General features: G+C 39.0%; 2 protein-coding genes and 1 long non-coding RNA gene across 6 annotated transcripts; 2 read left to right on the top strand and 1 right to left on the bottom strand.

The window, feature by feature from the left end:
• Positions 1–9282: 9282 nt before the first annotated feature.
• Positions 9283–10843, top strand: LOC121751179. 2 transcript variants are annotated; one of them, XR_006040015.1, is made up of 2 exons: positions 9283–9940; positions 10594–10843. It is a non-coding gene; the product is annotated as an uncharacterized LOC121751179 (long non-coding RNA). The 2 variants fall into 2 exon arrangements; XR_006040014.1 differs by having other exon boundaries at positions 9283–9618.
• A 937-nt stretch (positions 10844–11780) lies between these two features.
• LOC121752271 (ATP-dependent zinc metalloprotease FTSH 4, mitochondrial-like) lies at positions 11781–16662 on the top strand. 3 transcript variants are annotated; one of them, XM_042147252.1, is made up of 7 exons: positions 11781–12051; positions 12620–12704; positions 13206–13478; positions 13644–13880; positions 13975–14102; positions 14439–14915; positions 15194–16662. In XM_042147252.1, the coding sequence occupies exons 1-7, from the start codon at positions 12025–12027 to the stop codon at positions 16103–16105; spliced, it is 2139 nt and encodes a 712-aa protein (XP_042003186.1). In that variant the 5' UTR covers positions 11781–12024; the 3' UTR covers positions 16106–16662. The 3 variants fall into 3 exon arrangements, with proteins under 3 accessions (XP_042003186.1, XP_042003187.1, XP_042003188.1); XM_042147253.1 differs by having other exon boundaries at positions 11782–12051; positions 13978–14102; XM_042147254.1 differs by lacking the exon at positions 11781–12051 and adding an exon at positions 12119–12233.
• A 6707-nt stretch (positions 16663–23369) lies between these two features.
• Positions 23370–24681, bottom strand: LOC121753376 (pathogen-associated molecular patterns-induced protein A70-like). Its single transcript, XM_042148665.1, has one exon. It carries the CDS (start codon positions 24544–24546, stop codon positions 23722–23724), a length of 825 nt encoding a protein of 274 aa, XP_042004599.1. The 5' UTR covers positions 24547–24681; the 3' UTR covers positions 23370–23721.
• Positions 24682–26054: the final 1373 nt, after the last annotated feature.

Genomic DNA, 26054 nt, shown 5'->3' on the forward strand with positions numbered 1-26054 from the left:
CTGAGAGGACTGCGTATGAGGATTTCATCAGCAGGCGCGGGGGAATGACCATCTCTGAAGTTCAGGAACGAGTTGACGAACTGTGGGAGGAATATCATGTACTCCGGAGGAACAATGCGCTGGAGAGCTCGGCTTGCCAACAAGTCGTGAAATCATTGCGGCGCTGGGCTTCTCGGTACGACATCATTCTTTCCCGGCGTCCTTCAATCGAGAGATTCCTTAGGCATTTCCCGCCAACAGATGCTCACACTCCAGCTCAAACCTCTGATCCACTTGCTCAAAATCCTACTCCAAATCAGCAACGAACTCAGGAGCAACCGGAAACGTCAAGACGAGAACGGACTCAGGAGCAACCGGAAACGTCAAGACAAGGACGGACTGAAGTTCGTAGAGGAGCTGTGATTATGAGTGAGCAAGATCAACAAATGCTTCGTGAAGAGACTCTTCGCCGCCGAGGTGCCAGAACTTCCCGGACTCAAGGAAGAGGCGGTAGGTCGATCAGAGCATCTCGTCGACCTGCTTATTCTTCAGCTGCCCGGAACGCCCGAACTCGGCTTCACGAGGATTTTTTGAATAGGTGGCTCAACTTTAGCAACCGTGGACAGTAGAATAGTCCTTTGTAATAGCGTAACGCCTTCTCGTAGGGCAGCGGAGTTGTATGCCGAACAAGTTTTAGTAAATGAAATCTTCATTTCGCTTCTATCACTGCGTATTTACAGCTCAGCGAAAAAATTTCATCGTGCTCGTCCTCGGTCTTATGAAGTAAACTTCTTTGACCGGACTTCGTCTTTGGTCTTATGAAGTAAACTTCTTTGACCGGACTTGGTCCTCGGTCTTATGAAATAAACTTCTTTGACCGGACTCGTCTTTGGTCTTATGAAGTAAACTTCTTTGACCGGACTCGTCTTTGGTCTTATGAAGTAAACTTCTTTGACCGGACTCGTCTTTGGTCTTATGAAGTAAATTTCTTTGACCGGACTAAGCTTGTGTCCTAATTTGGCGAGTTTTATCGCTCGGATCGGACTTTCCCTTGTCCTAATTTGGGGATCGGACTTTCCCTTGTCCTAATTCGGCGAGTTTTATCGCGTGGATCGGACTTTCCCTTGTCCTAATTCGGCGAGTTTTATCGCGTGGATCGGACTTTCCCTTTGTTGCAGTTCGTTTCAGACGAACTGCTTGTTTCTTAAGCTGAATTGTGGTCTTGTATCCTCCTTAGAAGCTTGGACTCACAATCGTTGGCTTATACATGTTCTAAAAAGGGGATCAGCCTTCGAAGAACAAGATACCTCAGTAACATTTGTAAGAGACGACACGCACATAGACAGACAAAACGCACATAGACAAATAAAAAGACGAACTGCTTGTTTCTTAAGCTGAATTGTGGTCTTGTATCCTCCTTAGAAGCTTGGACTCACAATCGTTGGCTTATACATGTTCTAAAAAGGGGATCAGCCTTCGAAGAACAAGATACCTCAGTAACATTTGTAAGAGACGACACGCACATAGACAGACAAAACGCACATAGACAAATAAAAAGACGAAAAACAAGTAAAAAGCAAAGAAACGCACCCTAGGACCGAACCAGACACAAGACTGACTGACCGGACTGTCTCTTACAAATGGAACTTCTTGAGGTTGGAAATGTGCCATGTTCGGGGTACTTGTTCTCCTGACACGTGAGTCAATTTGTAAGACCCTTTGCCGAGGACTTCTGACACCCGATATGGACCTTCCCATGTGGGTTCGAGTTTGCCCAGCTTTTCTGCTCGGCTTACTTCGTTGTTTCTCAAGACGAGATCTCCCACTTGAAATTGCAGCTTTTTCACCCTTTGGTTATAATACCGGGCTACTTGCTCCTTGTACTTGGCTGCTTTTATGCAGGCCAATTCTCTTCTTTCTTCGGCCAGATCTAGTTCGGCTCTCAGTCCGTCATCATTCATTTCTGAGGAGAAATTTAGAGTTCGGGGACTGGGTACGCCGATCTCAACCGGAATCACGGCTTCAGTGCCGTACACCAGACTGTACGGAGTTTCACCGTTGGAGGTTTACGGTGTAGTTCGGTAGGACCATAGGACTTGAGGGAGATTTTCTACCCATTGTCCTTTGGCTTGTTCTAACCGAGCTTTTATCCCTTTCACTAAGATACGGTTTGTTACCTCCGTTTGTCCGTTTGCTTGTGGGTGGGAGACCGAAGTGAACCGCTGTTGAATATTCAGCTCTTGGCACCAATTCTTGAATGTCTTGTCGGTGAACTGAGTCCCATTATCCGAAATGAGGATGTGGGGTATGCCAAATCGGCACACTATGTTCTTCCAGACGAAATCCAATGCCTTCGAGCTCGTTATCGTAGCTAATGGTTCAGCCTCCACCCACTTCGTGAAGTAATCCACGGCAACGATAAGGAATTTCATTTGCCGAGGAGCTTGTGGTAGTGGTCCTACTATGTCTATGCCCCATTGCATAAAAGGCCAAGGGCTTTGCATAGCACATAGATCGGTCTGCGGCATCCTTGGGACATTTGCATGGATTTGGCACTTCGTACATGTCTTGACGAGCTGCACTGCTTCTTGTACCAAAGTTGGCCAATAATATCCCCATCTCAGAACTTTTTTAGCTAAAGCTCTAGCTCCGATGTGGCTACCGCAAGATCCTTCATGAACTTCTCTAAGGATGTAGTCCGTCTCTTCTGGTCCTACACATCGCAATAACGGTTGAAGGTAGGACTTTCTGTATAGGACTCCTTCATGAAGTTCATACCGAAGTGCTCGGCATGTGATTTTCCGAGCTTCTCTCTTATCTTTGGGCAGTTGTCCTTGATCTAGATACTGTAAGATCGGCGTCATCCAGTTCGGCGAGCTGGTTACTGAATGTACCTCAGCTTCATCAATGCTTCGGTGTAGTAATTCCTCCACCTTTGAGCTCGGATATGAGGCCAACTTACTTAAAGTATCTGCTCGGCTGTTTTCCGCTATGGGAATGCGGATTATCCGAAAATAAGAGAAACTTCGGCTAATGCTTTGCGCTTTGTCCAAGTATTTTTTCATCCTCTCATCTCGGGCTTCACTTGTACCCAGCATGTGATTCACTATGACTTGTGAATCACAATGGATTTTGAGAGATTTGACAAATAGACTTTGCGCTAAGTGAAGTCCGGCAAGGAGGGCTTCGTATTCGGCTTCGTTATTAGTAGTTGGGAATAAGAACCGAAGTGAATAAGTTACCTCGTGTCCGTCGGGAGCGATAAGTAGAATACCAGCTCCACTTCCCGTTTTATTCGAAGCTCCATCTACGAATCCGCTCCAGCAATCCGGCGGCTCTACTTCGGATTCCAGGGGCTGTGCTAGTTCGGTATTGGCAGAATTTTTCTGTTCGGCAATGACAGGGATTACTTGATCGAACTTTGCCTCTGTAAGAAAATCTGCCAAGGCTTGTCCCTTGATGGCTTTCCGAGGTAGGTATTCGATTGAGTGTTCTCCCAACTCTATGGCCCATTTGGCGATTCTGCCTGATGCTTCTGGCTTGGTCAAAACTTGCCGAAGTGGCAGATCGGTTAAGACGCATACCTTGTGAGCATAGAAGTATGGCCGCAGTCTCCTTGCTGCATTTACTAACGCCAGAGCAATTTTTTCCAGAGGTTGATACCTTGTTTCTGGACCTCTTAATGCTCGGCTTGTAAAGTAGATGGGAAGCTGCTTTAGGCCTTCTTCTCGTACAAGCACCGCGCTAATGGTTTGATCTGATGCCGCTAAGTATAAGAATATCACTTCGGCATCGGTTGGAGCAGAGAGAATTGGAAGCTTGGCTAAATAACTTTTGAGCTCGTCAAAAGCCTTTTTCTGCTCGGCTCCCCACTCAAACTTTGGTTCCTTTTTCAACACTTTGAAGAACGGCAGTTGCTTTTCGGCTGCTTGGGAAAGGAATCTATTCAGTGCGGCTAGACATCCAGTTAGCCTTTGCACATCATGTATGGACTTCGGCATCGCCATGTTCTGAACAACTTGAACTTTTGAGGGATTTGCCTTGAGTCCGTCCTTTGAAACCCAACAACCCAGAAACTTTCCCGAATCTACCAAAAAGGTACATTTTTGGGGATTGAGTTTGAGGTTGGCTTTTTTGAGCACGTCGAGGGTGGATTTGAGGTTGTCTTCGTACTCCGAAGTGCTTCTGCTTTTGACGACTATGTCGTCAACATACACTTCAACCTCTTTTCCTATCAAATGCCGAAAAAGCTTATCTACCATCCTTTGATATGTGGCTCCGGCATTCTTTAAACCGAATGGCATCTTTTTATAAGCAAAGATGCCGAAGTCAGTAATGAAAGCCGTTTTTGAAGCATCATTCTCATCCATTAAAACTTGGTGGTAGCCTTTGTATAAATCAAGAAAACAGAAAATTTCGAAGCCGATCAAAGCTTCTACTTTTTTATCTATGTTCGGAAGGGGATAGCAATCTTTAGGACAGTGCTTGTTTAGATCGGTAAAATCTATGCACATCCGCCATCCTCCTTCTTTTTTCTTGATCATCACAGGATTGGCCACCCAAGAAGGATATTTCACCTCGAATAATACATCCGCTTTCAATAATTGGCGGACTTCGTCATGGATGACTTGATTTCTTTCTGCCGCAAAGAGTCTTTGCTTCTGTTTTATAGGCCGGACTGAATAATCAATATTTAACCGATGAGTGATTACCTCAGGGGGCACTCCGGTCATGTCCAACGGAGACCATGCAAAGACATCTTTGTACTCCTTGAGGAGCTGGATGGTCTTTTCCCGGAGTAGAGGCGTTCCCGCGAAACCGATCTTGACCGTTCTGGATGGATCATCTTCGTATAACTGAACGGTCATTGAGTTCGACTCTGGTGTGACTTCGGTCATTTCGCTTGCCTCTGACTCCGGCTGCTGTGATTGCTATGCTTGATGATGCCGATCTGATTGCTCGGCACTTTTAAGCGCAATCTGCAGACACTCTTTTGCTCTCTTTTGATCACCTCGGATGACCGCTATCCCACCTTTAGTGGGAATCTTGATGGTGAGGTGATAAGTAGAGCAAACGGCCCGAACTGCGTTGAGCCAGTCTCTTCCCAAGATGATGTTGTACGGGGACCGAGCTTTTACCACAAAGAACTCGATCATCGTACTGGAGCTTGTAGGCGCTTTTCCCACCGTGATCGGAAGGCTGATAATACCTTCAGGGCGGGTGTCCTCCTGGGCGAAACTTTTCAGAGGAAGTGGAGCCGGACTGAGCCGAGCTGGATCCACTTCTAGTTTATCGAAACATTCTTTAAAAAGAATGCTGACTGACGCTCCGGTATCCACAAACACTCTGTGGATCAGTTTGTTTGCCACTCCAGCTTGGATGACAATAGCGTCTTGATGAGGAGAGATGGCCGGGACGGGATCTGCATCTCAAAATGTAATCACTTCGTCCTGCTTCAGCCTTTTATGCGTTGGCTCCTCTCGATTGAAGCCTCTGCGCTCTGACTTCAGGGACGATTTAGTCTTCCCGGCAGGGAGAGCATCAATAGTCAGGATTACTCCATCATATTGCAGCTCGTCATCGTCTTCGGGGTCCTGTTGCTTTTTCAGATCCTGAGGAGCGCAGTTTGCACCTCTCTGCTTTTTGTTCTTTTTCGGCTGCTTGCTTTGGTATTTTTTTAACGTCCCTGCTTTCACAAGAGCATCAATACCTGCAGCCAAATGTCGGCACTCCTCGGTATCGTGACCGTGGTCTTGATGGAAGGAGCAATATTGATCCTGAGGTCGACGCGCGGCCGATTTCGTCATCCGCTTTGGTTTTTCGAACATATCGGAATGCAGTTCGAAAATTTCCGCTCTCGACTTGTTCAATGGTACGAACTGAGCGGGCGGCTTCTCAGGATTGAGACGTGGCCCCAATCGGTCTTGCACCGGAGTCCTTTGAATCCTTTCAAAAGGAGTTCGGCGAGGATGTCCCTGATCGCCAAAAGGAGTTCGGCGAGGATGTCCCTGATCGCTATGATCGGGCTTCCTCCTGTCTCCTCGGGATGAGCTGTCTAAAGACCGTTTGCGACGGTCTGCCTCGTCGGCACGGGAGAACTGGTCCGCAATGTCCCACATCTCTTGAGCTGTTTGCGGACTGCATTCCACGAGCTTTCTGTAGAGAGCTCCGGGCAGGATTCCATTTTGGAATGCCGAAATGACAAGTAGATCATTGAGATCATCTACTTGTAGGCATTCCTTGTGGAATCTCGTCATAAAGTCGCTGATCTTTTCGTCGCGACTTTGACGTATAGAAAGCAGCTGAGCCGAAGTGATTCGGGCTTCCGCTTTCTGAAAGAACCTCCTGTGGAAAGCATCCATTAGATCTCGGTAAGATCTAATGCTGCCTTGGGGGAGGCTATCGAACCACCTTCTTGCGTTCCCGATAAGCAGCTCGGGAAACAGCTTGCACATATGGACCTCATTGAGACCTTGGTTCGCCATGTTATACTGATAGCGTCCCAGGAAGTCATGAGGATTCACTAACCCGTCATAAGTCATCGACGGAGTTCGGTAGTTCTGTGGCAAGGGAGTTCGGGTGATATCGTCCGAGAACGGAGTCTTCAATGCTCCGTACATGGCGAACCCGACATCTCTTCGGTATGGAGGAGATGGAGTTCTCCTGTGATTCCGGTACCGAGGAGGAACAGGAACATGTCGGGGTTGAGGATTCTTCTTCCTGGAAGACACGGCACTACTGCGGTAGTGACTTTCATGTCTGGATGAGGAGGGAGAATCCACCGTTTTCGTCTCCGGCTTTTGGCCCTTTTGCAGGAAAATTAAGAACTCTTCCTGCTTCTCGGCCAAAAACAACTTGACAGCCTCGTTCAAATCGGGCTGCTGGGAAGACTCGGTGCGATGAGTCTTTGAGCGGCTTGTTCCTTCTCCGTGAGAACTGGAAGTAGATTTCTCCCGAGGCTGTTTTCCAGACCTGCGGGCTGGACTAGCTTCCTCAGGGTTATCACGAACGGTATTATGGGTGTTATGTGATCTGGTATGCATTTTTTTTTTTTTTTTTTGGGTGGAAAAAGGGTCAAAAATTCGCTTTATCACAAATTTGGTTCTCTGTTTCCCACAGACGGCGCCAGTGATGATTGGGCGAATTTTTGATGGTAACAAATGCGGGTAAAAGAAAATATAGATCACGACACAAGGAATTACGTGGTTCGATTTACTGAGGTAAATCTACGTCCACGGGAAGAACGGAGGGCAAGATTGTATTGCTTGATCTGGTTTACAGCTTACAAATACAGACTTGCTATATGATCTTTTTCGTCTAGAGAGTTTTCCTTTTTTTTTCAGTCTATCTGATCTAAGTTCTATTTATACATTGAACTAAGATCGTGGCTTGCATCACCACTAACTAGGTCGTGGCTTACATCACCACTAACTAGGTTGTGGATGTCGTGGAGGTCATGAGATCCTGCATGGGTCCACTATCTCTTTGTTTGGTCCGCTATCCTGCATGAGATCCTGCATGAGTTGACACCACTAAATAGATCGTGTAGTGGAGGTCGTGGAGGTTCTGCATGAGTCCACTATCTCCCAGTTCGGTCGAATACTGAGACCGAACTGCTGAACTATTGCCGAGCAGCTTCTGCCGATCTGAGAGTAGAGCTTGATTGGTCGGCTTTTACCGAGCTGTAGTCTGGGGCCGAACTCTTTGGTAATGCCGAACTGATACTCTTCCTTGGGCTTTGGGCTGATGGGCCGTCACTGCTATTGGGCTTGTTTAGTACGTACCCCATCATTTTCCTTCTGTAAATTAATTTGAAAAATGCTCATGGGAAAGGAAACGATTACTTGAAAGATGAAGTAAATTTTTTGAAATATAACATAAGTTACGTAACATGGCCCATGGACGAATGTAAAAATAAATTAAAATAAAATAAAAAGGTGTCCACCATTTATTAATTGATGGACGAATGTAAAAATAAAATAAAATAAAATAAAATAAAAAGGTGTCCACCATTTATTAATTGATAGAAGAAACAAGATGAAGAGTCACAGCTGTTGGTACCATCGCATTCTGGACTATCCTATTGAGTAAGATTCTTCTAACATTGTACCACTTTCATGCCCTAAGGTTCACATGTTCTTTGGGGTCCCATATTTCGTACACATGCCCAAAAAATTTGTTTTGATATGTGTTATGTATATATATTTAAATTGGATAAACTGGCGGAAAAATCATAAATTCAGAAAAAAATTCTGCCTCGTCCCGAAATTTTAATATTCAATAATAAAATCAATGAATTTTGACATTTTTCTCAATTTTTTCGAGGTTTGATTTGGGTGAAATTGTATCTAATGTGACTTCCAAAAAAAATCAACGAGAATAACAACACATGTGAATGTTATCATTTCTTCAACACAATTAACAAATAACTCAACCATGCCATCAGTATAAAAACGTGTACACCAAATCAACAACATATTACGAATAGAAAATTTTAACTTGTGACATTAATTATTGATAAATGTTGAATGCTTATGTAATAAATAAAGAATCGGGAAATTATCGAGCAAAAAGTTTGTTTTGAGACATTTTTTAGAAAGTTTCAATTATAAGCATATAATTGGATATCAATACTACTTGTATAAAAAGGACATTGTTTCCAAATCACCTACAGACATAAATCTACATGATTCCATACTGGTATCACTAAGTAACACACTTATTAGAGTATCCACAGTAGGGAGTCGTGACTCCCTATAGCTGAGGACACCGAAGGACGGGGGGACCATGGGCGCACCACCTAGTTGGCATGGACACGACCCTTGGGCGCAGGCCGCGGCGCCCTATTGCAGCGGCCGAGAGCCGCAACTCTAACCAACTTTTTTTTTTATTTTCTTATTTATTTCCTATAAATATACTCATTCCTCTCATTTTTTCACCTCATTCCAATCTCTAATTTTAAATTTATCTATTTTCTATTTTTTTATTAAATTATGTTTTATTTATAATTATTATAGTACGATAATTTTTATTCTAATTAAATTAAAATATACCAACAATTAAAAAAATATTATATTTGTGGTTGTGGCTTGTTCACTATTAGGGTGGACCAGTTTTTTTGTGGCTCTGGACAAGTTTTTGTGGCTTGGGCTTGGGCATGGGCTAAGTATGTGCGGAGACTCTTACTATCTTACTCCATTATAAGATTTAACATGTTCCACGAAGCTTCATATGAATTGACAATCAACCCAAACCCATGGCCATAGGTGTGGGTTACATTAACAACGAAATAATTACTTTTTACATATGGACACATGGTTTTAATAACTGGGCCAGAATAATAGAGGAGTATTACTAGTAATTATGGACCAGGCTTATTTTTTGTCTTAGTCTTGACCCATTTGCCCATATATAAACATCATAAAAAAAAATACAGTACATGATCCTTATTGCAATCAGATCTATACAATTTCGGTCGAGCAGGATTAGTCAACCATAAGTCTTAAAATCAAACCCGATCGAGCTTGGGATGAGCTTGATTAATTTTGGGAAGAGGAATTGTTGGAGAAGACCAAGTCAGCTTTTTATGCCCAATCGCCACTTTTATTTGGGTTACCACAGAGAGAAACGTCTTCAACGGTAAGAGCTAATCTCGGCTAAATCTCAACAAAACTTGACATATGCCATATATCTCTTTCACAATCAAATTAACCGAGAACCGAGAGAGATATAATAAGAGAATGTAGGCGACGAGTTCTCTCTGAAATTGGGAACAAATTGTGTGTGAGAGAGAGACCGATAGATGATGATGATTAACAGAATGTATCCGATTCCAGCAGCGGCTATGGTGAATAGCCGTGAGAGTCTGAATTTTGAAGAGGTCCGAATTTGGGGAAAATCGATTTTGGGTAATACAAAGAGGAGAGGGCGAGAGAGATGAAGGGGCGTTTTTGCGGAGAGGGTGAGCGTCTCTTCTTTGATTTTGGGCTTTTTATTAAACTATAGGCCTACTAAATTAAAGTTTAACAAGAGTTTGGGATGAAATAGTAGTCAATGTTCGGGATTTTGATAATCAAAAAGGAGAAGAATCTAGGCTGTCATTACTAGTGTTGGGCCAAAGGAGATGAGCTCGGGCCGCTGTTAAAAGCATTAAACGAAGGATGAAGACGACGTTTTAAAGTTGTCGAAAATTTCAGAATTTCCTAAGAATATCCAAGGCTAATATGAATATCACTTGTAATACATGCATTGTTTTAAAAATTTAAAAAAATTTAGTCTAATTTTAGCATGTTATGTTCTTTAAAAAAAGTGAATTTTGACTGCTATTTAAGAACAGAACTGAAATACAAATTGAGGATTTTTTTTTAAATAATGACTATATTATAAGTATGTTTTGACCTGAAAGTGATGTGAAATATGTTTATTATGCCATGTTTTTTTTGTGTTTCTATCGGACCTACATGAAGTGGCTTTGTCATGTATGTTTAATCAAATCTGGGTCTGACTAGGGAGTGAGTTCCTACTCAGGCTAGTGTACACCCCCGTAGATCGTGTGTCATCCTTTAAGTTGGCTGTTCTGGGAATGTGACCACATTTCATGTCATGTATGTACAGATAGGGTGAGATGAAATGATGATGATGATGATGATGATGATGATGATGATGATGCATGTTGATGGGTAAAAGGATGAAATGTTTTAGTGTCTCGTCTCGTGTCCTTTTAAAGTTAGAATCCGAGGTCACTTGTTAATGGTGTGTCTCGTTTAGTATTTTGAATGTGTCGTGTTTGAGTTCACGTAATGGTGAGATACTGTTCCTTTTGAGTTATTTATTATTGAGATGGTACTTTGATTTATTCAAGTTACTTCTGTTGTTTGGACATGTTCAAGTTGTGTTTTTTTCTCATTTCTTCTTTGCTTCTTTAAATCCTTCATCAATCACGCTAAAGTAAGTTTTCTAACATTAAAAAATGCGATCATGACAGAACGATGTTCATAACCAGTGGCAGACTTACATGGGGTTTGGGGGACCCATGGAACCCCAACAATTTTCACTTATTACTATATATTTTATATTGAGAGGAGTAAAGTAGTAACTTGGCCAGTTGTTAAGTTCCATAGACCAGCATCTTCCTGGCCTGTGTTTCAAGCCTCGTCAAGCTCGCTTTTTTTTTTTTTGCTTTTAACATTTTTAATTGTATTTTTACTATTTCTATGATGTTTTTTATATTTCTTACATCAATTACACACAAAAAAAAATCATGTTTTATGTACCTCATTAATCAATTATTCAAAATTGACCATTTCAAAATTTCTTTTAGCTAATATTTTTTATGATATATTTTTTATTTTTCTACAACTATTATACACAAAAAATTCCATGTCATATACTTCATTATTTAACTTATTTTAAATTTTATTCATAATTAATAATATTAAATATATACATATATTTAGTTTCTATATCATTTAATTAAACCTAACACATTACTCATTTCCCTCGCATCGTAATAATGATACAATTTTCGGCTACAACGATATCAAAAAATACCTATAAGGGAATTGAACCCTCAACTTCAAAATCTTGCGTCCGCCACTATTCATAACTATAGCGTATAAGTAACTTTTTATTAGGAGAATGTAAATTCATTTTCATTTGCATTTGTAATGAATAGACCCAATCTAAGAAATTTAACATTTTTAAAAAATATCTTCGAATATTTCACTTCATTTTAAAGAAAAACGATGAAGTCCATATTTCACTAAATAAAACGTGGAGAGAAAAGTCCTAGGTGCGCATTTTAACACGATGCCCATTTTAGCAACGAGCATTAACTAATTTCTGAGAATATATTGATATTTCCTCGCCCTCTCTCTTCTCCGTCACGCTCTCTCTGATTCTCATTTTAGATCAATTCATTTGCCCTCCAATCCGTGCTCGGTTACCAATTATATAGCTGTTTGAAGAGTGTGTGTGTTTTATTCATTTAACATTTTCCTGTTTTCACCGTTTTTTTTCCGAGTCTGTTGTCACTGTTGGGGAAAGATGGTACTGAGACGCCTCATCAGTCAGGTCAATTGGATTTATTTGTGATTATATTTTTATGTATTTCCATGGATTATGGATTTTGGTGTGAGTTTTTAACTCTGTTGTAATTCGTTGCATTGTGAAATCGAAAACCCTAATTTTGGAGTTATGCCGTTCGATTTTAGCGTGATTGGTTTGTCTACCGTTTGGGTGGATTTTTGTGATAGGTGAATGAAATCTTGAAATCCTTGCTTATTTGTTTAATGACTTCCAGAAGAATATCTCGATTATGCGGTTTTAGATGAATTAATTAATATGCATATATTGCGTTCAAGTTAATCCTTGAAAAGATGTTCTTTAATTAGCTTGCAGAAGAAAGAATGAAATTTTATAAGCCAATATCGCTGATTAGCTTTTACACAAATTTAGGATTTTGATGATTATTTGTTCTTACAAAGTTCTGTTTTGATGTACTGTTATTGGTGCTTTGTTATTCTAGTTCTAGAAGCTATTGTCTTTGTGTGCGATTAGTTGTAGTATTTGTTTAGTTTTAGAATGAGTCAGTACGCTTCACTCGTCTATACTTACATGACAAATGCATTTGCGGCTTCAGGTCAGAGGACATGAGTCACAGTTGAGGCAGCTGGGGAATTTGGCTGCTCGACCATATCAAGGTTCTCCTTATGCTAAAGAAGGAGGTATGCACCAGTCCTTTGTTGCTAGTAATATCAGATGAAATGGATTGTGATGCATCTGATTCCATTTAGGCTGATTTTTTTAATTTTGAGCGTATATGATTGGGTTGGTTCAGTGGCATAGGTTTGGAATTGCTTCGTATTAGCATAGTTTCACAATTAAGGAGTGCTTGCTTCGTCATTATTCGTATGAGGTGTGAGATTATTTGATAGGGACTTCCTGTTTTCTTTTTAATATACTAGGCTATTGGTACATGATTCAACGATAATCATCTACCTTTCAGCTTACAATTGTTGAATTTCTTTATTTGAGCCTTTCCTATTACTTTCTTCAATCTAGAGCTTGCAATTTAGTACTACAAGGCATCTCAAAGTTGAACCGTTATTGCAGAGTCTAGATGTGTGTATTAAATGACAATTTCTAACATTGTGGTCTTGTTCACTTATATAACTCCATATGCCATTGCATACCCATGTTTGTGAAGCTTTATTTTTCTTTTCCAGTGCACAGGCTTTCGAGGCATATGGGAACAAGTACCTTAGGAAAGCCAAGTCTCTTTGGTAGTCTAGCTCGTAGATTGCGTGATACAGAGGGATCAAGTGATTCTGCATATCTTAAAGAGCTCTCTCGTCGAAATGATTCAGAAGAAGTCATAAGGCTGTTTGAGAACACACCATCATTACATTCTAATCCATCTGCTCTTGCTGAATATGTCAAAGCGCTTGTTAGGCTTGATAGACTTGATGAAAGTGAGCTGTTTAGGACATTGCGCAGAGGTGAGCTCAAAAGAACTTTATGCTCCACAACTTTTTAAATCCGATTTATGGACTTGCCATTTTGAATAAGCACTACCAATTGAGCTCTTTCCACATATGACTTCAAATTAAGCTAAAAGACCTACCTTTTGTTTTAATGCACCTCTCTTATATCCTTGATCTCAGGAGCTGCTAACACACTGGCAGATGAAGAAACTAGTGGCGCTCTTTCAGCTTTCAGAAATGTAGGGAAATCTTCTAAAGATGGTATTCTTGGTACTTCAAGTGCTCCTATACATATGGTGACTGCTGAAGGAGGGCAGTTCAAAGAGCAGATATGGCGTACTATCCGTGCTTTAGGTTTGGCCTTCCTCCTCATGTCAGGACTTGGTGCGCTTATTGAGGATAGAGGAATTGGTAAAGGTACTAATATATCATGTTAAGAAGTGCTTGTTCGTACTAATACTTTTCTGACTGATTTATGTGTGTCCGAGCTCTCATAATTGGTTGGCCTTAGCAGGACTTGGTTTACATGAAGAGGTGCAACCCATTATGGAATCAAATACAAAGTTTAGTGACGTGAAAGGAGTTGATGAGGCAAAATCTGAGCTGGAAGAAATTGTTCATTACCTCCGTGATCCCAAGGTAACTGCATCATGAGCCTATTATGAATATGCAGTACACAGAGCGAGATGTGTAAATACCTGGAAAAGTAATCCTTACATCTAGTGTTTTATCAGCTTGTTATATTTTTATAGCCTGATATCCACCCTGAAGTATGGTAGATAGCTGTCTCAAGTTAAGATGACTTGTTACTTTGAATTTTATTCATATTATTATGGCTTTTACCCCATTCTCTCTTAATCTACAAAATGATGCTTAGTATTCACCCTTTATTGGAGAAGGGTTGGTTTAGGGACATGCTTTTGCTAGGTTATGAAAGGTTTGCTGATTTCATGGTGGTTATCTTGTTCATTGCAGCGTTTCACGAGACTTGGCGGTAAGCTTCCAAAAGGTGTTCTGTTAGTTGGCCCTCCTGGCACTGGGAAAACTATGTTGGCAAGAGCCATAGCCGGTGAAGCTGGTGTTCCATTCTTTTCTAGCAGTGGCAGTGAATTTGAGGAAATGTTTGTTGGTGTTGGAGCACGTAGAGTGAGGGACCTGTTTGCTGCTGCAAAAAAGAGGTCGCCATGCATTATTTTCATAGATGAGATAGATGCCATTGGGGGGAAGCGTAATGCGAAGGATCAGCAGTACATGAAGATGACGTTAAACCAGTTGCTCGTTGAGCTGGACGGCTTCAAGCAGAACGAAGGGATTATTGTGATAGGTGCAACCAATTTTCCAGAGTCCTTGGATAAGGCACTGGTGAGACCAGGAAGATTTGATCGCAATATTGTTGTGCCAAATCCTGATATTGAAGGGCGGAGGCAGATCTTGGAGTCACACATGTCAAAGGTAACAAGGTTCCGGCTGGAATTTTCTTGATGTTTTTGAAATGTTGTTTATATCTTATTTTGCTAATTTGGAATGTGTTGTTGCGGCATCTAAAATCAACTGTAGCTTCTATTTGGTAATAATCTGTAATACCCCGCCAATGTTAAGAGTTAATTGATTTGATGTGATGCATATGCAGGTGATGATAAATGCATCATGAATTTGAAAAGAGTAGTTGTATAATTTGATTGCCTAGTTGCTCTTGTTAAACTAATGCAGATTTTTTATGCATCTCACAGGTTCTCAAGGGAGAGGATGTAGATCTAGAGATCATCGCGAGAGGTACCCCAGGTTTTTCTGGTGCAGAGCTTGCGAACTTGGTGAATGTCGCTGCCATTAAGGCTGCTATGGATGGCGCCAAAGCAGTGAGTATGGCTGATCTTGAGCATGCCAAGGATAAAATCCTGATGGGAAGCGAGCGCAAATCTGCTGTTATATCTGATGAATCGCGCAAGATGACTGCGTACCACGAGGGCGGTCACGCCCTTGTAGCCATGTTCACCGATGGTGCATTACCAGTGCATAAAGCTACTATTGTTCCACGGGGAAATGCTCTTGGGATGGTCTCTCAACTACCGGATAAAGACGAGACCAGCATATCAAGAAAGCAGATGCTTGCCCGTCTTGATGTCAGCATGGGTGGTAGAGTTGCTGAGGAGCTGATTTTTGGGGAAAGTGAAGTGACCTCGGGTGCATCAAGCGATCTGGAAGGTGCAACCAGAATTGCAAGAGCAATGGTGACCCGTTACGGCATGAGCAAACAGGTGGGCTTTGTCACCCATGACTACAACGACAACGGCAGGAGCATGAGCACTGAGACCCGACTCCTCATCGAGCAGGAAGTGAAAGACTTACTCGAAAATGCTTACAACAATGCCAAGACTATCCTCACGACACACAGCAAGGAGCTGCACGCCCTTGCCAATGAATTGCTCGATAAGGAGACGCTCTCTGGTGCTCAGATTAAAGCGCTATTCGAGAACCTTAAAGCTCAAGATATGCAGCAGCAGAAGCAGCAGCAGATTGTCACGAGTACGAGTAGTCTCCCGCCAAAGCCCTCTCCACCGTCACTTCCCAATCCGGCCGCTGCAGCAGCTGTTGCTGCAACTGCCGCAGCCAAAGCAAAAGGTCCCGCCCCGGTGGCATCTTAATTGGGCTCTCTTGCTCGACCTAAAGGACGTTGGTAAGACTGATGTTGAGATAGTTCGATTGTGTTTATGGTTAAAACTATACATGCAAAAACTCAAGCAAGAAACCCTAAATTTCACCCTCCCTCCGTGGCTCTCCGTTCTCAAAAACCCCTTCCCCGAAACCCCAGCCTCGCCTTCTCGACTGCAGCGCCGTTGCTGATGTCAGCCACGGCCTTGCTCTAGAAGGCGGCGCAAATGGGGGAATGCCCTATCTGGGGCCGGATCACGAGACTATCCTTGCAACCCGGCCCCATCATCAAATTAGTGGACAAGGATTCCGTGCCACCTCTTCCGCAGCCCTGGCACCATGTGACGAGTTCGCGGCCCCGTTCGAGAATATGGTGATGGTGGCTGAGGCCTCGACTAGCGGGTTCCGAGGGTTTGAGGATAGTTTCAATGGGATTGAATCCTAATTAGGCTTCGTTAGTATTTAATCTTCAAATTGAAATTGATTTGTAGTCTAATTCTATGCCGTCCTTATTTCTTTATCTATACATAGAGAGAATTATTCAATTTTAGCCTTTTTTTATATGGAAAAAAGAAAACCGTATCCATTTAGATAAAAAGTAGCCATTTATTTTTAAATATCTTTTTAGATGCTTAATTATATGAATAATTTATACTCCTACATATTTTGAACAGTGTATTGTGACAGTCAAACGAATTCTCGTATCATCGATTTTTTGTAAGATTTACGAAATTAAAATTACTACTTTATACACTCTTTTCTATTATTATATGTTGTTATATTAACATAGAATGAAACATACAAATATATACGCACAGCCACACATGTGATATATATATAGACTATATATATAATGAATTAATTTGCTGCACTCGACTCATACAGTCATACTCCATAATTTACAAAGATAATTATAACTTCATAACAACACAAATTGGTATTACTATTTCATTGAAAAGCAAGTTTAATCTGCAAGTGATTATAATTGTATATGATGCATTATGCATAGATATGGAAGTAAAAAATATCAGAGACAAATTACTGAAATATTTGAAGAATTATATAAATATTGCAGGCACATTTTGTATCTGCTCTGACCATTTATCTAAGAAACTATTTGAGCTTAACGTATCGAGCTTATGCAAGGTAGTCCATTTAATTGTATAATTAATTTTTTTATAACACGACACAGAGCCGAGACAATAAACAATCATAGTACTCCGTATGATTTTATTAGGCGTGGATAGGAATAGTATATAACGGTGGTGATGTTCGGTTTCCAAGATAAAATAATATCAAGATATAATCTTAGATTGTGTTGTTAGATTATTTTAGTCATATGGGGTTAGCTATGACTAATTATCCAATGATTATCTATCTAGGATTGAGTTGTGAGATTGAATATCATGCACCAAACACAATACAAATTTAACTCGAGATACAATTTTGCAAACCGAACACCCCTAACTTGTACATGTATAGCACTCCCTCCGTTTCATAAGAGTATGCGTTATTTTTTTTAGTCCGTTCTACAAGATTATGTATTTTCACATTTTAAAAATTCTTTACTCTATAATAAATGAGGCTCATTCTTCACTAACAATACTTCAATTATTTTTTCTTTTCATTTCTTTCTTACTTTATTAAGTTTGCATTAAAACTCGTATTCATCCAAAATTATATATACTCTTGTAGGACGAAGGATGTATGTGTATGTATAGAAATATTAGACATTAGTATAGTTTTTGTAGAACTCAAATTTCACTATTTTACTAGTAATTCGCTATTCAAATTAATTAGCTATCACACAATAGTAATATATAAATTTAGGAATAGGGTAGTGATGAAATACAACTCTATATATTATAGAAACTCTAAAATTTTCAACATAATATCAACACAACATCAACACAATGTAAAATTTCAAGATTTTGATGTCAACACAATATACATGTAATGTTAACACAGTGTCAACCGTTGACATTGTGTTGGCATTTTCTGTTGCTGTTATTTTCAACACAATGTCAACACAACATTAACCCTAAAATTTCAAGATTTTGATGTCAACACAATATCAATACAATGTCAACACGGTGTCAACCGTTGACATTGTGTTGACATTTTCTATTACTGTTATTTTATCACCTGTTGACATTTTCCAACGATCCAAATCATAGTTTGGAGTTTGTACAATATTTAGAGTTTGCATTTGATTACATTCCTTCATTAATTCCTTCATGAATATGTACACATGTTATCAAATTGAAATTATCTTGTCACTCAAAGAAAAAAATATATGTCTTGTCATTTTAGTGACATTAAACCGTAGTACTCCCTCCGTCCTACTACAACTGAGGCGTTCCTATTCGGATGTTGTGTTGCAAAAATAATACCCCCTCCATCCCGGCTAAGATGACACATTTCTTATTCGGCACGAGATTATAAGAGTTGTTGGTTAATGTGGTTAATTGGAGAGAGAATGAGTGGATGTACTCCTTTCGTTCCATAGTAGTTGAGGCATTTATTTTCGGTACGGAAATTAAGAAAAATGTGTGTAATGTATTAAATAAAAAGATAATAAAGTAAGAGAGAGAAAAAAGTAGAGAAAATAAAGTAAGAGAAGAAAGTAAGTGAGAATAAATGTATTGACTTTTACTAAAAATGAAAAGACTCCACAGAACGTATCAAAATAACAAAATGACTTCACTATTATAGAACGAATGGAGTGGGTATTAAATGGAGAGAGAAATAAAATTGAATATTTTATAGGAGAAAGTAAAAAGTGATTGAGTGTATTAATTGAAGAGAAAAAGTTACTAAAAGAACACCTCACTTGTAATGGGATAGAGAGAGTTGTTCGAGGTTAAGTGTTCGAACACCATTAAATTCCTTCCCTAAATAAAAAAATAAAACAAAATCTCCTGGAAAGCAAATTTCTATGAAATACGTAACATTACATAAAAATAAAATAAAATAAAAATGAAATGAATAGATGTCCACCTTTTATTAATTGATCAAAGAAACAAGATGGAAGAGTCACAGCAGTTAATTAGTACCATCACTTTCTGGTCTATTTTATGGAGTAAGATTCTTCAAACATTAATACCACATTCATGCCCTAAGGTTTACATGTTCTTTGGGGTCTCATATTTCGTACACATGCCCCAAAAGTTAGTTTTGATAGGTATTACTGATTTCATCTAAAAAAAATAGACAAAATTGTAAATGATACGTGTTTTAATGCATAACTAGTAACGTAAGAGAGGGAGAGGAAAAATATGGTGGAAGGAGTGCTAGTGGATTGTGGGTCCACATTTACAACGATGCGTATGGTTAGTAGTATTAGTTTAAAATTTTCTATTTTTATAATTAGTTTAATTTTGATAGATGGCCCAAAATGGTAAACAAGGTAATTTTGATATAATATATTAAAATAAGGTAAACAAGCGGAAAAATCATAAATTTAGATCATAATCTGACTCATCCCGAAATTTTGATATTTAATCATAAACCCAATGAATATTGACATTTCTCTCAATTTTTCCATGAGGTCTGATTTGGGTGAAATTGTATTTAATGTGACTTCCGAAATAATCAACGAGGATGACAACGCCCATTAATTTTATCATCATTCTCAACACACTTGTAAATAACTCAACTATATCATCAATTAAAAATATGTTTATGCCAAATCAAGAACATACTGCGTTAATCAATAGAAAATTTAGCTTGTCATTAATTTTTGAAAAATGTTGAATGATTGTGCAATAAAAATTATAGAATCGGGAAATTATTGATAAAAGAAGTTTGTGTTGAGACGTTTTAATAGAAATTTCAATTATAAATATATAATTGGATATCCATAGATTAAATGATTTTTTTTTATCATCATTAGTAACGAAGAATTACTATATAGTACTATAAAAATACATTGTTTCCAAATCACCTACATAAATATTTGTACATGAACCCATATTGGTGTCACTAGTCCAATTTGGTTAAATAAAGTAGCAAATAAACAAATTACTACTCTACTTATTTCAACTTTTAAAATAAAATATGTTCACATTCTATAAATCTGATTGCAATATAGTAAGATTTAACATGTACATGCTCCAAGAAGTTTCATATGAAATGACAATCAACCCAAACTCATATGTTAGGGCTACATTAATAACGAAATAATTTGGCTGTTTTTTTTACTTATGGACTTATGAGTTTTGTAACTTGGCCAGAAAATATTAGTATAAATATGGACCAAGCTTATATTGTGTCTTAGTCTTGACCCATTTTGCAACGGCCGCAGCTCAAGCAAAAGGTGGCATCTTAATTGGGCCCTCGTGCTCGACCTAAAGGACGTTGATCAGAGTGATGGACCCTTTGCCTAGAAAAGTCCATCTTGAACTTTCTTGATTAATCATTCAATTTGTGAAAAGTAAGTTTCACCTATTCGTAGTAGTTTTATAGGCAATTAAGATATAGTACTTTATATGTTCGACTATAATACAAGCAAATTAAGGTCATCCGCAACGCTGTCTCTTAATCGTCTCATCTCTTCACTATTCATGGACCTCACTGTACTTTTCATCTCATCTCTTAACTAAGAGGCAGCACCTGCAGCCCTCCATCTCTTAATCGTCTCTTAACTTAACTATTCATTCAATTTCATTTTTTATTTTTATTTCCAACAAATTCAATTAATAAAAACACACTTCATTAAATAAAATAAAATTACAACTTAAAATTCAAAAAAAATAAAAAACCACATTAATAAAATCTAAAAAATATAAAAAATAGTTGTCTAATGGCGATCATGTGCGCCTATTGGTTGCCAAATTTTACCCAAATGTGCTCCATTAGATCCTCCTGGAGTTGGGCGTGGGAGGTAGAATCACGTGTCCTTGCCCGAATAGACAACCGATCTTGCATAGACGGATGCACTCCACTGCGAGGCAGACTACTTGCGGTAGAGCTTCCCGGGGTTTCAGGGTCGAACCAATTTCCCGCTTTTGGTCCTTCGTCGACGACAATCATGTTGTGCAAGATTATGCACGTATACATGATGTCGACCATATTATCCATAAACCACGTACGAGCCGGGGCTTTGATAATGTTGAAGCGAGCTTGGAGAACCCCGAACGCTCTCTCCACATCCTTGCGAGCAGCCTCTTGCTTCTGCGCAAAAAGAGAGGAAAGAGAGATGATTTGAGAAGAATAGATGTGTGTTTGTGTATATAAATGAGAATGAAAGAAGAGTATTTATAGAATAAAAAAAATTAAAATTTCTACGGTAATATTACTGTTTTTCATTTTTTTTTGTTAAAATCGATTTTTTTTAAAAAAATAATTTATTGCTCAGCGTGACGACGCCCACTCGCTTGCCCGCGAGTGGGTGTCACGCCTAGCGCCAGCGCTGGCGCGTGGCGAGCTGTCGCGCGAGCCGTCCCTCCGGGACGAGACGCTCGGCGAGACGAGACCGGGACGGAAGGCTGCAACGCTGTCTCTTATCCGTCTCGTCTCTCCAAGACGGTTAAGAGATGCGTTGCGGATGCTCTAAGAATTATTCAATGAAGGTTCATCTCCTACATACCTACCAACCGTGTCTCTTCTGCAGCAACTAAGCAATCAAATGTTTTTTGCATGTATAGGTTAAATTATAAACAAAATCGACAAACTTATAAATAATATGCGTTTTAATGTGCAGTTGGTAAAGTAAGAGAGTGATGTGACAAAATAAGAGAGATAGTGGAAGTAATGTTAGCGGGGTCTATATTAGTATTAGTGTTTGTAATTGGTTAAAACTATCCATATTTATAATTGGTTCAATTTAGATGGACAACCCAAAATGATAAAACTCTTCCATCTTTTTTAGGACCGATGTAGTATTAAATTGGTGCTTCCATGTCAAATTTTGATGATGACGATGAATAGTTCTATAAACTTGTACTAGTATTAATATTATACGAGGATGTTACAACGTTGAATTTCAACCTAAGAAACTACAAAAATAAAACAAAATTGACTTAACTGGATAGAATTTAAAAAAAAAAAAATTTAGAATTTTGAAAGACACGAGACAAACTATAAATGACAGTCTTCATAATTTTATAAATAATTAACTCTAAAGATTGATCGTTATTATCGCAATTTAAATTTAGCAATTTTTTTATTAATAATTCATTTATCTTTAATATCACAATTAATATTTACTTGCATATTAAGAATTTCTTTAAATAAAAGTTGATATATTCCCTCAATTGTGTTACACTGAATGCTACGTAGCCTCTTCATATGATACAAACACAAGGCTCGATTAGGCCGGGACCGTCTTCGGCTTGGCCCCGATTTTCCTCCATGAGACGCTCGGCATTATCTGTCTCGAGTCGACGCGGTCCTTGTACTGGACCGCAAAGCTGTACCGGAAACTCCAACATCATGCAACTTATGTTTCTATATTTCTATAGTTGAATCATGAATGTTTCCATATTTCTGTACATTTCATTTCTAAATGACCAAAAACTCTCCATTCCTAACAAATACACAAAGACAAAGTTGTTTTGTTATGTCATTTCAAACCAAAGATTTGAGACAATATAACTAATCATAGAAGTAAAATCTCTTCTAATGGTGGGGCCATGTTGGTCAAATAGTAAAAAGTATGATTTGTATTTGTCTCCACCTTTTTATCATCTTTAAATCCCTATTGGTTTGGACCACAGTCGATAGTGGCATGGCATCTAGTAATTGCATTTATAGCAACATTTATATTGCACATGCCCACTTTATCCAATTTCAAATTTATCATACCAAAATTATTTATTACTCCAAACGTTATTTTACCCTCATCACATGCACCGACAATCATGTTATATTTCACTCGATATAGCATCACCAATTCTATACTATATTTCACCCGATGTAGCGTTGATCATCGAACTACTTATGAAATTGAGTCCCAACTTATACATAAATAATTACATAATAATTAATCATAATAGCATTCATTTAATTAAAATAATCTTATAACTTAATCTTAAATAAATAATTATATAATAATTAGTAGTGATAATTGAACGGCATCTAATTCAATTAAAATATGCTTTCCCCATTGTTGAATACACTATGCATAAAGAACAAGTAAATTTACCCTTTTAGCATCATTTTCTTGTAAAATTTTGAAATAAAATACTCATTCAATTCAAGATCAAGCTACAATCTTCCTTTGCTTTACTTAAACTGATTCAACTTTGTTTCCCATTTCGAAATGAAAACATGTTCTCTATCACTAAAAAGCAAATACAATTACATAAATAAGAATAATTAGCCGTTCATTCACCTAACCATATGATCACTACAAATGAATGCAAAAAAACACCAAGCGAAATGACCAAAATACCCACCCCATATTCAAGCCACCACCACAACACAAAGCAAAGCTCCAACTATCCAACCACAGGTAAGACACCATCAAGATCCAAATTCCACCATCAACAACTAACAATTTACTCCAACAAATCCAAAAATTACAAAAGAACCCCACAACTTAACATAAATTCCAGAATAACCCCTCAAAATATTTTTAAATTTTTTTCCATTTTTTTAATCAAATTTACCTCCCTCTTCCAATCATATCCTTATACCTGATAATCGAATCCAACCGCTGCAGCTTCAGCTGCTGCTTGAACCGATTGATGAAGTCGTCGGCTTTCGCATCAACGCCGCCCTCGTCCGCCACGGCGGCGCGGCCCTCCCTCACCGTCGCCGGCCGCCGCGCCTCCATGATGTCCCCCTCCTCGAAGTGATTGAACGCCGATTTCACACTCGCCGACTTCCGCATCTTCGCTGCCAATTTCGCCGGAATCTCGCCGCCGGCGGGCTTCGTGTCGGATTTCGTCCTGTTAAAGTGGGTGGCATCTTTATTAAGCTGGCTGTAAACCTCATCCATGCTCATTTCAAGACTCTCACTTTCCCCTTCGCGGGCCGCCTCGAAATCGGCAAAGATCGGAGCTTTTTCCTCGAAATCGAAGTGGGCCTCGGTTTCTCGGCCGGTTGCGGCGGCGGAGGCGAGGTGGGGCGACGATTCGTGAGCAGCGGCGGCGGCGGAGGTGGGGGTTTCTTCGGATTCATGGGGGTTGGGGAAGAAGTAGTGGGCGGCGAAGTGGGTGTCGGAATCGGGGATCTGTTTGTGGTGGAGGGAGGAGTCTTGGGGCGGAGGGGAGGAGAGGAGGTTGATGGATTTGAGGCGGTGGAGGAGCGACGGTGATCTGGCTGGGGAGGGAGGGGGATTTTGGGGGTGGGAGAAGGTGGAGGAGGTGAAGGCAATGGTGGCGATCATGAGGTTGAGGAGGAGGAAGAGGACTGTGGGGGTGAGCCAGCTGTTCATGGAGGCCCAGAGGGATGAGGATTGGATTGCAGATGCTGAATCTTCCAGCATTGTGGCTACAAGAATTGGTGGAGAGAGAAGAAAGTGTTTGTGTGTGTTTGTTAATTGGAGGAGAGGGGTTGTGAGATTTTTGTTTTTGGGAGTAGGGGAGATGGATTGGATGGTGAAATGGTGTATAGAGTATAGTAGTAGTAGTAGGTGGTTACATAAGTAAAAGAAAAAAAATTATTCCTCTCATCATATATTTAATTTTTTTTGGTCATGATAATTAATCAAGTGGGGTAGTATTATATACTAAATTATGTGAGTGAATAAAGATTAAAGTAGATGAGTAATAAAAATAGAAAAAAATTAAGCAAAAAAGATTAAAATAAGAGATATTATAAACTATGCTGATTTTATTTTATTACAATGTTTTTAATTTATTTGATTTGTGGCAAGATAGTAGACGACAATTGAATACTCCCTCCATCCACGAAAAATATGATACATTGTGAATAGTACGTGGTAACGTAAGATAGAAAGTAAAAAAATATTGTAAGAGAGAAGTAATGTTAGTAGAATGTGTGGTTCATATTATTAGTAAGATAGAAGGAAAAAAGTAAGAGATAAGTGGTTGAAAACTTTCTTTTTTAAATGTGCTTTATTTTTCGTGAACAATAAAAAATTATAAATATGCTCTATTTTTCGTGGACGGAAAGAGTATATTTTTGGTGACATATTGAAAGTGAAAATCTTTGTAATAGGGCTAGATCGATCTGGTAGTGGAAATATATGTGTGATATTACATGTGCGATTTATGAATCTATGTGAAATTTATCATAGTATGTAACAACGAAGTAAAGAGGAATCGAGAGGAAACCCTTGCTAATCAAGTTAAAGATTTGTTTTCCTATCTGATCTATATGATCGTTAAATTGTCGAATTTTGTGTAAATTATTGGGCAATATAATCTACATCACTGAATAAATCATATTCATTTATTTTTAAAAATGTTGACTTTCTTTTTAGAAAAAAATAAGTACTGGCCATAATAGTTTTTTTCTTTTTTCCCTTTTGTAATAGTCAATTGGTGTTCTTTTATTTTATTGGATGGCGTAGTACTGATAATTAAAAATAATCACGAGAATAAATATTAAACATAAAGTTGAACAAAATGATTTCGTAGTGGAACTTTTTACTTGAAATCCACGTCACTTCTTTTTTTTATAAGGGCAAGGTATCTCCTATCTTTATTTTGTTTGGTAACAAAAAAAAAGGATATTTTTTTTTATAAGGGCAAGGTATCTCCTATCTTTATTTTGTTTGGTAACAAAAAAAGGATATTTTTTTGCTTCGTAATGACCCGATCAAAGTGACTTCTTTTCTATCACAAATATTTTACAAATTCCACTATAATAAGATAAAATAAAATAAAAGTAAGCATATAAGTAAAATAGACGTGTTTTCTTGTTCTGAAAATATAAATTACCATATTTATTGTTTTTGGCTTACACATTAACATGGAGTATATATTAGCCATTGTCATTATTAATCGTGTTTATATTTTTCAATCAAGT

Source organism: Salvia splendens, chromosome 10 (assembly GCF_004379255.2).
Source record: "Salvia splendens isolate huo1 chromosome 10, SspV2, whole genome shotgun sequence".
Lineage (NCBI taxonomy): Eukaryota > Viridiplantae > Streptophyta > Magnoliopsida > Lamiales > Lamiaceae > Salvia > Salvia splendens.

Excerpts from the sequence above, each read along its gene's own strand:
- LOC121752271 (XM_042147252.1), top strand. The coding sequence starts at position 12,025 with ATGGTACTGAGACGCCTCATCAGTCAG. Across the intron at positions 13,479-13,643 it reads GTTTAGGACATTGCGCAGAG|GAGCTGCTAACACACTGGCA; the intron begins GTGAGCTCAAAA and ends CCTTGATCTCAG. Across the intron at positions 14,103-14,438 it reads ATTACCTCCGTGATCCCAAG|CGTTTCACGAGACTTGGCGG; the intron begins GTAACTGCATCA and ends TGTTCATTGCAG.
- LOC121753376 (XM_042148665.1), bottom strand. The coding sequence starts at position 24,546 with ATGCTGGAAGATTCAGCATCTGCAATCCAATCCTCATCCCTCTGGGCC.